The sequence below is a fragment of the Betta splendens genome, chromosome 21 (assembly GCF_900634795.4).
Source record: "Betta splendens chromosome 21, fBetSpl5.4, whole genome shotgun sequence".
NCBI classification, from domain to species: domain Eukaryota; kingdom Metazoa; phylum Chordata; class Actinopteri; order Anabantiformes; family Osphronemidae; genus Betta; species Betta splendens.
This window is the reverse complement of record NC_040899.1, coordinates 3,927,530-3,939,676: the sequence shown is the minus strand read 5'-3', so window position 1 is coordinate 3,939,676 and position 12,147 is coordinate 3,927,530. Positions and strand designations below refer to the sequence as shown.

Below are 12,147 nucleotides of genomic sequence, written 5' to 3'. Positions count from 1 at the left end.
GTTTTTTTGTGTCAGCCGACATGAGGCCTGTCTGTGGACGATGCTTCAGCGTGCAGTGAATAGTGTCAGGGTGGATGCAGCTGGAGCTCTGCTCTGCGTGTGCGCTTTCGAACACAATTTTGCTCCCGAAGTGCGTTTATGTGAACTGGGCCCTGTTTCTATTAAAAAGGTTCCTGTCAGGACTACATCAAGGTCTCCAGTGTTGTCAAGGCGGGACTCTCCCCATCACCATGGCAACGCCGCACACAGCAGCCACGCTGCGCATCGCAACGCCACCAGGTAAACTGGCGTAGCCTCTGTTCTTCCTTCTCTCGCGTCTCTATCTAAACTTTTCCCGTGTAGATTTTAAGAAATGAGGAGGCAGAACTTCTCTAACGCCTTATGAGACAATGAGATCACTGGATCTGTGTTCAGTGCTTCCACTCTTTGTCTACGACTTTGTGGAGGAGGGTTTACATAACGGCGCTGGCTGTCTCATCTTGTGATGCTTTGCTCACAGTAACGTGCACAACTGTGTGTTTCCACATCTCCCTTCCTCAAAGTCTCTAAGTTAGAACAAGATATGCTCAGTTTCGTATCTAGCAGTAAACACTGCGTCGTCTATTACAGTAGCTTCTTACTGTAGAATCTAGCGAGCCTCCTTCTATAACAGCGTATCTCTGATGACCTGACTCCGGTGTCTCTTGGCTCTGCAGTGCGGCAGAGCCTCGGCTGCTGTGGGAGCGAGTGGAGAAACTGGTCCCCAGACCAACCAGTAACACTGGCAGCGGAGGCTCCAGTTCCTCCAGCAGTTCCAGTAACTCCAGCTCTCAGCCCAGTTCTCACTGCGGCTCTGGAGAGAGGTTCAGGGCCCGCTGTGAGTTCACACACACGAATGGGAGGCGCTGCACAAACACACACAGCGCTGCACAGACGCTGAATCTGAGTTTTACCAAAGCATGGATCTTTACTGTTTCCCCCTAACGCCCTTCAGCCTCCTCCAAATCCGAGGGCTCCCCCCTCCAACGGCCCGAGAACGCCAGGAAAAAGCCAGAGGAGAGGAGAGACCTGGTCAGGCCCAACAGACCGGCGGTGAGAGCGGACTAGCAGCACTGTAGCTCGCTAGCTGGGATAGAAGTAGAACTGCTTGTTCTGTGGCTTTGGGTTCTTCTTCTTTCCTAGTGTGTGCGTTTGATTGGCTTCTTCTTTAAACTATTCTACTGCACAGTTGTTCTCTTGGCTCTGGCTGTCGGGTTTCTGCACTTACTGCTTGCTCTCTCTCCACCTGCCTGGATGGCGGCCATCTTAACTCATGCCTTCTCTAACCTCAAAGAATCTACTTTTTCACCCTTGCAGCGCTGACACCTCTCTCATTGTTACAACTCACCCACTAACCTTACCTGCAGTCGTCTGGAAGTTCGACCGCTTCATCCTTTGGCTCTGCTGCTCTCACGGTGGCTTCTCATTGGCTGGCGTTCCCGTTTAACACCTCTTCCTCCCCAGCAGCTTTCTGTTTCCTGCTCTGCTTCACAATTAAACTGTCAAGAGGAAGAATGGACAAAGTTTCAACTGAGGGACAGAAACTGCATTGGTGAGAGAAGATATTTGACTCTTGTTACCTTTTCTCCTCCTGGACCTGTAGGACCTGACGGCTCTGGCCAAAGAGCTGCGTGCTGTGGATGATGTTCGCCCCCCGAACAAGGTGACTGACTACTCCTCATCCAGTGAGGACTCAGACACCACTGATGAAGATGATGATGAAGAGGTGGATCAGGAAGCAGGTGAAGAGTCAACCTCAGGCCCCGAGGACTCCAGAGCCGTGTACGTGCCCAACCTCACCCTCTGATCTCATGGCGGTACGTTGAGGATGCATGTGTGGTGTGCTGACCTCCTCCTCCTCTTCCTCCTCCTCCTCAGCTCCTCCAGGCTGAGCAACGGAGAGACGGAGTCGGTGAAAACCATGATCGTTCACGACGAGGGCGAGAGCGACGCGGGCTCCACGCCCTGCAAGGACAGCACGCTGATCGTCCGACAGGTACTGGAGAGAGAACCGCATGCTCTCAGTTTGTGTTGTGTTCATTCAAACCCAAAGGTTTTTCCATTTCGTTTCAATGTGTTTGAGTTGATTATGTTTTGTTCTTGCTGAGAGCAGCTCAGTGCGACATTAGCATAGAAACTTAGGAGCAGATTTAAATTACACACAAATATTAAAATGCATTCCAGTTATGTTTCATTTACATTTAGATGTTACCTAAAGTCATTACATACATTATTAGCAGTAGACCCATACAATACATATTTAACTAACCACGGCTTTCTTTCTGCCTGTAGAGTAGCCACTGTAGTTTACCTCTGGCTCTAGCTAACACCTTCCCTTCACCTGAACTTGTCAGGAACACACACAGAGCCAAAGTCGTGTACCCCTCTTTCTGCTTCCAGAGTGCAGGTGACAACAGAAAGCGCCCCGGCCCGGGCCAGACCCAGACCCAAACCCCAACCCCCAGCCTGCCTGCAGGCTTTGCCCCGAGCCCAGGCTCGGCACCGGCACCGGGCCCGGGCCTCGGCCAGCACACCCCCAGCCCCCACCATCATCACCATCACCACCATCACCTCACACAGCACTTGGAAAGGAACGGCTTTGCTGGCCGCATCCACCACCTCCCAGACTTGATCCAGCAGAGCCACCATTCCACCCCCTCCTCCCCCGCCTCCAACTCCCCTTCATCTTCCAGCCTTGCCAGCCCCTCCTCCATGTCCCCCCAGAGTCCCCTGGACAAGCTCAGCATCCTCACAGAGGTATGTCCAACCCAGACATTTCATGAGGCTGACTCTTCTCTCTGACCAGCCTGAGGAGCACACTCGGGTTGGAAATAGAACGGAGATCAGTTACCAGCGACGCTCTGTTGATTCCATTCTCTACTCCCGACCGTATTCACACTGTGGCCATTTACCGTTTGACACACACACGCTGCGTTTTAGGGATTAACAGCTGGACGGTACATGTTATACTGTATTTTTCATAGTATTAATTTCTAAATGGCAGCAAACCGGTCACATTCTTCAGGAAATAGGTAAATTAATAGGATCGTTAGAAGCTCAATGGCAAGTACCTTCTCTCATACTCCCCAATACGTTTATTCCCTGCTTGTGTTTTGGTCAACAGCAAGTTTTACCTTCTACTTTTGTTTTTGCCTTTTATTTAGTGGTTTATTTCTTATTAGTAATATAATTTTCCCCATGTTTGAATGCCATTGTTTGCATGCAGCATGTGTAAAACACGTCAGGTTGCCTGTTTGTATCATCCCCATGTTTTTCTTTGACTATGACTGTGATCGATCACTGAGTCTTAAATTCCATCTGATGCTGCCTCTGTAGAGCCAGTCCAGTAACAACATGCAAAAACACAAGTCGTCCTCTTCCTTCACGCCGTTCATCGACCCGCGCCTCCTTCAGGTGTCTCCATCCACCGGCAGTGCCCTCAACAATGTCGGTACGTCCTCTCCCCCAGTGGAAACGGGGAAAAACATACACCAAATACTTCAAAAAGCTTCAGGTGCTGACGTTCTCTGAATGCGAACTCTAAAAGTGTAATCACTAATCAATCAGTCTTTAGTCATAGTCATACTATTTCCTGATAAATGTGCCATTATCTCACCTGCTGCAGCTGGTGACCGGCCACTACCCTGTTCAGTCCACTGATTGCTGAGTCTGCATTTAATCACTGATGGATGAGTGTAGATTTTCCTAGAGATATCTGAAGGGGGCATTTTGAGGGAGAAGTGATGGTTGACTCTGAATTTGATTAATATTATCTGTCACTCTGCTGCTGTGATTGTGACCCTCAACCACATTTTAAAGATGTTTAAAGCGATAAACTTCATTTACACATTTGAGTTGATTAGTTGCTGGAATCATTTCCACAGATGATGGTTAAGTCATGCTCTCCATTAAATGACTGTTGTCTTTATATACAAAGGCAAAGGTGATCCGTACGTTTTAACTCTGACCATGTGACTGACCCCCACCCTGCCTGTAAATTCTACATCGCCCTACCTAAGCCCTTCCCTTTGACCTTCTAGGCTACAGCAATGATGCTCGGCTGGCGGAGGCACTGAGGGCCGATCCTTCTCGGAAGGGCTCTGTAGTTAACGTCAACCCGGTCAACACGCGCCCCCAGAGCGATACGCCAGAGATCCGCAAGTACAAGAAGAGGTTCAACTCTGAGATCCTCTGTGCTGCACTCTGGGGTAGGAACAAAACAAGGAAACAGGAAATCCATGTCAACCTAGAAATGACGCCATTACAGTCTTCACCACCTGGTGGCAGCAAAGCCTAATGTGTGCACTGTATGTTGGTAGGAGTGAACCTGCTGGTGGGGACAGAGAGCGGTCTGATGCTGTTGGATCGCAGCGGTCAGGGGAAGGTCTACCCTCTGATCAACCGAAGGCGTTTCCAGCAGATGGACGTGCTGGAGGGACTCAACGTCCTGGTCACTATTTCAGGTAAAGACACTCAAATATGCAAATATAAAAAAGAACCCTAAATACCAAATGCGTGGTTCTGTGCCAGGCAGACGCCTTGTGCACTGAATGCATTATTTATTTACTATTTGTTTATGCTCTTCTTAAGTGGTTGAACCTTTTGTTAGCTTCACATCTTCCATCTTCACATCTTCCATTTGCACTGACTGTAGCAAATAATGCAAACACATCTCCCTAAGGCCAAGCACAAACCTCAAACACACACATTTAAAGAATTAGTTTATTGCAATTCATGCAGGCAAATTAGTCCTACCTGGAAAAAGACTCATACTACAAACAAGTGTAACAGAAGTGACACTTAAAGTTATTACTGACACTTTAACAGTCTCACTTCTCTATACTCTGTTGTGTCTTCACACACTCAAGTGTGTGGTTGTGTGGTTTAAGTCTTAGTTTGTGCACATATACACACAAATTAAAACTATTGTCCCATTCTACATATTCTCAAAATATTGTGTACATTGTGTACAATATTGTTACATAAATGTTTTTATACAGTTAAGTTCCAGGATATCTCAGATTGAAAGTGCATCCACATTACTTCTCTTTCTCAAGTCTACTCACAAAAAAGGCAGTGCAGTCATAAATGTCACAACACATATTCAGTACAGAACGGATATTGAGTAAATCTTTTGGCTGAAATCACAGCATGTATGTAATGCTTACACACGCGCTGAAGTGTTCCATGATGGAGGAAAAAGCCACAGAGCAACATGTCGATATCCTTCCATGAAAAACATTTGCGCCTATTCATAAAAATATACGTCATGGAATCCTCAGTGCAGAAAAAACAGACGAGTAATTCACAAGACAGCAAGCGTGGTCATCATCAGGGTAGTAGGAGACGTGGTCATAAGAAACTCACTAACTTCCCATAACATTGCAAAACATCAACCATGTGCAGGATCCACAAGAAAGAGCAAACCTCAGCAGCTCCTAAGGTGTGAATCATGATAGTATCTCTAAATATATTCTGCAAATATAAAGTAAATAAGAAGGCAAGCATTCAGTCACATGTACATTAATAAAGCTAATAAACAATCCGTTTGTTAGGTAAAAAGAACAAGCTCCGTGTGTACTACCTTTCCTGGCTGAGGAACAAGATCCTGCACAACGACCCCGAGGTGGAGAAGAAGCAGGGTTGGACCACGGTGGGAGACCTGGAGGGCTGCGTCCACTACAAAGTTGGTAGGTCACGTTTTTACAGCCTCTATGGAAACATTAGACGTTTTATGCCAGGTGCATGAAAGGTTGAGGTTTTGTTCCTGATTTCTAAAAAAGGGAAAAATGCAAAGGTTAATTTCCCCAATGTGGCATCAATCAAGTTTAATAATAATAATAATAACAATGAAGATCACAGATCCAGACCTTTAAGTCTTTGAACCATGTCTCAGGAAACTTTAGGCTTTAAGTCATGTTTCAGGTGGCCTGGTCATTTTTTGTCTTCCTAAAGTAGATACAATTAATGAAGTTTAGATAATTAAATAATAAAAAGTAAATTGTATATTATTATCTGTCACTTATGTGCCTGATTTGGCGCTTTCCTTTCTTAGTGCAGAATATGTACTGTTTCACATTTCACATTATTCATCTTCTAATTTTTTTGTTAAAGTGAAATATGAGAGGATCAAATTTTTGGTTCTGGCCCTGAAGAACTCTGTGGAGGTCTACGCCTGGGCACCCAAGCCGTACCACAAGTTCATGGCCTTCAAGGTGACTGATTAGCTTAGACACACATGCAAACACACTCTTTGCACGAATGCTTCCTGTTGATTGAACGGGAAAAAAGCACTTATGCTTCTAGCCTCTGCTACTCAGTCTTTTGGTGACCTGGTGCACAAGCCCCTGCTGGTGGACCTGACTGTGGAGGAGGGTCAGAGGTTAAAAGTCATCTATGGCTCGTGTTCAGGCTTCCATGCTGTGGATGTTGACTCCGGGGCCGTCTACGACATCTACCTGCCTACACACGTAAAGAAACACCTTACATGAATGTTATGAACTTTATACAATAGGTTTCCAGTTATTAAACATTAAAAAACAAACTGACCTATCAAAATGTTGTTTAAACAGTCCCAAAAGATTCAACCTAAATCAGCTGACATGTCTGTTTTCCCTGCAGATTCAAACCAATATCCAGTCTCATGCCATCATCATCTTGCCCAACACCGATGGCATCGAGCTGCTGGTGTGCTACGAAGACGAGGGAGTGTACGTCAACACTTATGGACGAATCACCAAGGATGTGGTGCTGCAGTGGGGGGAGATGCCCACCTCAGTCGGTGAGTCGCAGGGACAAGCAGTGAGCCTGGACTTTCTCTGTTAGTTGACCTTCATTTTTCTCTGCAGCCTATATTCGCTCTAACCAGATCATGGGTTGGGGAGAAAAGGCAATAGAGATCCGCTCGGTGGAGACTGGACATCTGGACGGTGTTTTCATGCACAAGAGAGCTCAGAGACTCAAGTTTCTCTGTGAAAGAAATGACAAGGTGAGATAGAGCACGCAGACATTCAGCAAAACATCCTGATGTGAACTCCCAATACGTTTCATACACCAATGAGCCTGTGTGCTTAGTTTATGATTTAGAGATTGTGCAGCCTTTTTGGTTTAACTTCTCTAGTTTCTCTTCTCTAAACTTCGATGGCGTGTTTGAACTAACAGGAAGTAAAGAATTAGAGGTGGTGATGGTGGTTCTTTAGCCACTTGCGTGGGGTTCCCGTTAACACACCACCAAAGATGCATGTGAGAATTGGGGTAGACTACAATTTCCACAATGTCATAATAGCCTGTATGGACATTTTAGACTTTTTACAAACATGCATGTCGGAAAATCCTTTTTATACACCAAATTCATTTGGCATTTTCAAATCCAAAAACAAACCAGTGGAGTTCTTACCTAATGTATGGCTATGCTGCCAGGACAAATTACTTTGACTAACACGCTTCCGATTCAAATACCGATAGTTTTAAATTCAGTGGGATCATACCTGCTACTAAGAACCTCTAAACATGTGTCTGTCCAGGTGTTCTTCGCCTCCGTTCGGTCTGGAGGATCCAGCCAGGTCTACTTTATGACTCTAGGCCGAAGCAACCTGCTCAGCTGGTAGATGTCCAAACCCTGCCGTCTTCCTCCTCCTTCTCCTCATCCTCATTGTCCTCCACCCTCGCTAACACTGGATCTCAAGAACCCGACGTCGACGTCTTGTCAGCCGTCTTGGACAACCACACGAGAAGAAAACAACAAGCAATCAGCCCCTCTGGAGCAGTCGACAACAGTAGCTTCACCTCCCCTCTATGGCTGCAGCGCCTCTGCATCTAAGCTCTGGGAGACACCTATGGCACGGTCCAACCAGTCACAGTCGTTGCTCCCTGAAATACCGGAAGCGGTGACCTGCATCTGAAAATATATCGATGATTAATAGATATTAACGGAAGAAGGAATACATTTAATGTGAATTCAAAGAATGGGGGCAAATACTTTGTCATTTCCTTGGTGCTCATCAGATCGTGATGGGATAGATTTTGTACCTCTGTCTTATTTCCGTTCACCTGGGCTGGTCAGTAACCCTGAGGTTTTATAAGTACTAGTACTGCTACCACTACTATAACTACTGCTACCTTCTGCAGGTCTGCCTCTTGTAAGACAGTTGCTCCTGTGCCCCGTGTTCCAGCCCGCCGCCCTTTCTGTTGAGCATTCATGGGGTCGGTTGGGTCAGAGTGTGTTGTATTAATGCTACAGTAATGTGTGTAATTGTACTTCTGTTTGGTCCACTTACTGCTGACATGCTGGTTAGAGGTTGCAAGCCAGGAGTATTTGTAAAATCCTTAAGCTGGTGACAAGAAGGCGGGAGGAGGCTAATGCTGGAGGCTTTAACGTGAAGTCTGAGTGACGGGATCCGACAGGAGGCCGATGTGCGTTTTTGTTAACATTATGTTGTTCGGACAGGTGCTTTGATGGGCAGACAGCAACGTTGAAGCAGATGAATTCAGAATAGTATTTTTTTGAATTATTACTATTATTCCTTAAAGATAAGTGTAACTATATGGAGTTAATCATGTCTTTTACATTGTTTCCTTTTCTTTCTTTTTTTTTTAAGATAAGTGCACATACACCCACAGTATGCTTGCTAATATGCTAAACCCACGGAAGTGCAAAGTGTGTTTGTCTTAAAGAACGTGATGTGGGTGTGGTCTAAAAAAAACCCGGTGTGTATGTACAATAAAAGTTCATTTTAAGCTTCCGGATAGTGTCAGTGGTCATGTTTTCCCCACCAATCAATCGAGAGGAACTAACTGCTGTGAATACTGAAATATAAAATTAAAGATAAAAGGTGCGATAAAGTAGAAAAATACGTTCAGCACAGTGTGTGAGCGCAAGTAATCAGTCCCTGGAATCTAATTGGATTCCAGGGACAGAGAAGCAATCGCATGGGCAGCAGCATTATTTCTACAGTTCTTCCTGAAAGGTGATTTTGTATTTTCCATTTACTCCTTTCAATTTTCGGATGTATGAATGCAACGCTCTAACTGTCAAGAATGTAGACTTCTTGCTGTGTGATGGTCCAAAGCATGAGATGATTTTTTAATTTCTATCTTGTCGAACCTAGATGTTACATTTTCTAACAAGATGAGTGGAAGTTGCAGCAGTGGAGCCTGCATGGCAGGTGGAGATGTTTCTGGGGTGGGGACGTATTGTTCTTGTTTCCAAAAGTTGACTCAAACAGGTTGTTGGTCATGAACTGTATCAATTTAACAGTAGACATGGGCACAAATGGGGTAACAAGGAGAAGCGCTTTCCTGCACTTGGTTGAAAGCAACAGCCCACTTTTCTGGGAAGATGTGTGTAATTCTGGCTCTAATGTTTTTACTCTGTCTGAAACACTGAGCAGCAGCACCTTCAGGCTGCTTGTCAGGCTGGATTTTTCAGAAAGGACCTTATCATTGTTGACTAAAAAAAGGGGGCAAAGGAGAGAGAAGTCTGCTCTGACTTCATGTCCAAACATGTTTTCAAAGGTCACTAGCAAGTTTGTCTTCGCTGTGTTTTTCCCCGATGTCAACAATCGCACTCAAAATCAGTTTACTGTAACAATAAAAAGGTTACTACTGGTCACTCAATTAACTCAACTTTCTGTTACACCTCATAAGAAGCAATTTGGAAACAAGGCCATGTGTCCACTACTTGGAAATCCTTTAACAATGTTTACAGACGTAATGTTTTGTTGCACTAATGTGTTTCATGGTATTCATGTTCATTCTGGGAGTCAGTAAATAGTCTAAAAATCTAAAGAGGAACAGATATTCACTTAGTGCTGCTTCAACGTGGAAACTTTGCAGTGAAGCTCCCTGCAGGCTTGGATGTGAGGCAATGTGTTGACCCTCTGTTTCTGCCATGCTTCTCTAACTTGTGTCCTCTCTGTACGACAGGAAGTCCTGTATTTTCCTGAAGGCTTTTTCGTTGAATAAACTTTAATTTTAAAACAATACTGAATTTAGTGTCTTTAATGTGCCGCTGCGGCCGTTCATTGCCAAAACATATACAAACGTGTTGAAACAATACATGCTGTAACATATTAGCCAATGGAAGCACTTTTGGTTTGTCAATTTCAACAGATGCTATTTTTACTTAATTCGAATGTGCATTGGAAAATGACTTAATTGTGCGAACTATCTACCAACCACAGTTAAATATTAGTAGTCAAATATTAACTGTTGGGTTAATCACCAGGCTTTGATAGTAAATTAGCATTCATGTTACCATCTTAATAAATTGTGGGTGTGTTGCAAGTTCTGACTTCTTGAGTGCTTCCTGTGGTGTCTGATCTCACTGTGACTGTGTCTCTTACCCGGCTGAAACAAGTCAAGTGCAGATGTCTAAGAGGATATCCTTTGCGACGGCTTGGTGTCCGGCAGACATTCATGTCTCTCCACAACGTTGCAATTGGAAGAATTTCATTTCATCCATCTAGAAACAAAAAACAATGACTGATTTTAGAAAATGTATTCAATTACCAAACCTTTTTCAATTTAAAAAATAAAAACAAAAAATCAAACACTGTAAGGAGGTGCCCAAAACTATATTCTGGTGAATTAGCTGATCATATCTGGTCCAACACGTCTTGCAGAGCTGCTGAATGGACGACCATGAACAGCGCTGCTGTAAGGCCCTGCTCTGTGCAGTGCTCCAACACTGCCCATGTTGACTGGACAGATAAAAAAGAGTCAAGAACTGAATTTTACAAATGCAGTTTTTGATTTGCAAAAATGTCTTTCCAGACTTTTAAATATGCAAAGATTTGTTCAGATAAGTGTTTTGATGTATAACGGTTTCACATCTCTAAATAATAAAATAGAAACTGACTTAGCAGCATTGTAGATGTGAGAGGACTAAACCACTGCTGATGTTGTGGTTGATCTAAATAACTGGGGGAAGATCTGGTGGTTTGTGTGTGCACGGGTGAAAGCTTCTAAATGAATTAACAACGCTGCCAGACAACACAGGTACTGCAATTCACTATGATGCAGTTTTTTAACTTTGATGATGGTCAGACTTTCATTTATTTATTGTTTCATTTATTTATTTATTTTTACATGGTCTTGATGAACACATTTGATTTTTCCCTTTGTGCTGGTTTCACTTAATGAATGTGACTTAAACATGATGGGGCATCCCATTATATTATTAACCTTCACTCCTTTTCCTTTATCAGCCTGAGAGCACACAAACCACAGAAAAGGCCAGAGGGCGGTGGCGATGCTGAGTGGATAACAGGTACAAGGTCAAGCAGGTGTATGAAACGGCTGAGTCATTCAGTGCTGCCGACTCTCAGCTAATGAAGTGAACTGGAAACTTCCCAAAACATGCAACATGTCCTGCTTTCTCAATGGCCAGTCAGAGTTGAGGTGAACGGCGGCTCCACATGCATGTCTTAACCGTGCCCCAGTGGTTAACACAGTAAATACAGGATTTGGGGTAAAAGTAGGATCAATTTGACTTTTGTGGTTTTCTTAGCAAGTAACATACTTACTTACTTTACTCCTTAAATTACTAATTTTCCCCTTTGAATTAAACCCTTGAAGACGGGACTGCTGCCACTGCAACCTTCAAAGCCTGCATTACTAGAGTGTGTCAACCGTAGTGAGTAATACACAAAAATGCACAATGGTAAATACCATAGTTTCTACGCTTAGAAATGACTAAATCACTACTACACAACTATTTGTTTATACTGGGAAAAGCACTTCAGCATCAGCCTGCTTTCTAGTCAGTTATTAGCCAGTGATCATTCAAGGACTGCCCTGTTTATGTCACTATTACATCAGGTTGTGCCATGTCCACATTACCATGCCAACCATGACATGCATAAACATGGACCCTTGACAACGTGGGACAGAAAGTTCCATCTGACTTCAATTTCAAAATAACCACACCTGATCCCAGCCCAAGTTCAAAGCTTTTGTTAATCCAAGTGTCATTTCCCCTCAAATTTCAAATGCCATTCACACCCATGAATGTGTAATTGGTCACATGCTGAGAATCAGGGAGTGTTGAACGTTCCATTACAAGATTAAGTACTAGTAATAGGGCATACTATAAATGCAACAACCAACATAAAAACAGTCACTGCCAGC

General features: G+C 44.2%; 1 protein-coding gene and 1 long non-coding RNA gene across 17 annotated transcripts in view; one reads left to right on the top strand and one right to left on the bottom strand.

Moving 5' to 3' along the window:
- LOC114847509 (mitogen-activated protein kinase kinase kinase kinase 4-like) overlaps window positions 1–8,759 on the top strand; it is a 40,458-nt gene extending 31,699 nt beyond the window's left edge. For 3 of the 9 annotated variants that reach the window (XM_029137331.3, XM_029137333.3, XM_029137332.3), the window contains 15 exons: window positions 170–279; window positions 696–856; window positions 974–1,071; window positions 1,622–1,800; window positions 1,897–2,014; window positions 2,419–2,775; window positions 3,355–3,469; window positions 4,059–4,226; window positions 4,338–4,481; window positions 5,574–5,708; window positions 6,133–6,233; window positions 6,339–6,488; window positions 6,640–6,799; window positions 6,867–7,006; window positions 7,542–8,759. In XM_029137331.3, the coding sequence (XP_028993164.1) occupies window positions 170–279; window positions 696–856; window positions 974–1,071; window positions 1,622–1,800; window positions 1,897–2,014; window positions 2,419–2,775; window positions 3,355–3,469; window positions 4,059–4,226; window positions 4,338–4,481; window positions 5,574–5,708; window positions 6,133–6,233; window positions 6,339–6,488; window positions 6,640–6,799; window positions 6,867–7,006; window positions 7,542–7,625 (2,220 nt within the window). In that variant the 3' untranslated portion in view covers window positions 7,626–8,759. Of the gene's footprint in view, window positions 1–169; window positions 280–695; window positions 857–973; window positions 1,072–1,621; window positions 1,801–1,896; window positions 2,015–2,418; window positions 2,776–3,354; window positions 3,470–4,058; window positions 4,227–4,337; window positions 4,482–5,573; window positions 5,709–6,132; window positions 6,234–6,324; window positions 6,489–6,639; window positions 6,800–6,866; window positions 7,007–7,541 lie in introns of those variants that run through there. The other 6 variants (XM_029137334.3, XM_029137337.3, XM_029137335.3 and 3 more) reach the window with 3 other exon arrangements.
- The window catches only part of LOC114847516 (uncharacterized), a 36,982-nt gene continuing 29,557 nt past the window's right edge, over window positions 4,723–12,147 (bottom strand). For all 8 annotated transcript variants that reach the window (XR_008693433.1, XR_008693432.1, XR_008693437.1 and 5 more), the window contains 6 exons: window positions 7,506–10,480; window positions 6,568–6,987; window positions 6,351–6,480; window positions 5,889–5,967; window positions 5,603–5,792; window positions 4,723–5,493 (listed from right to left, as the gene is read on the bottom strand). This is a non-coding gene — a long non-coding RNA (uncharacterized LOC114847516). The remainder of the gene's footprint in view (window positions 5,494–5,602; window positions 5,793–5,888; window positions 5,968–6,350; window positions 6,481–6,567; window positions 6,988–7,505; window positions 10,481–12,147) is intronic.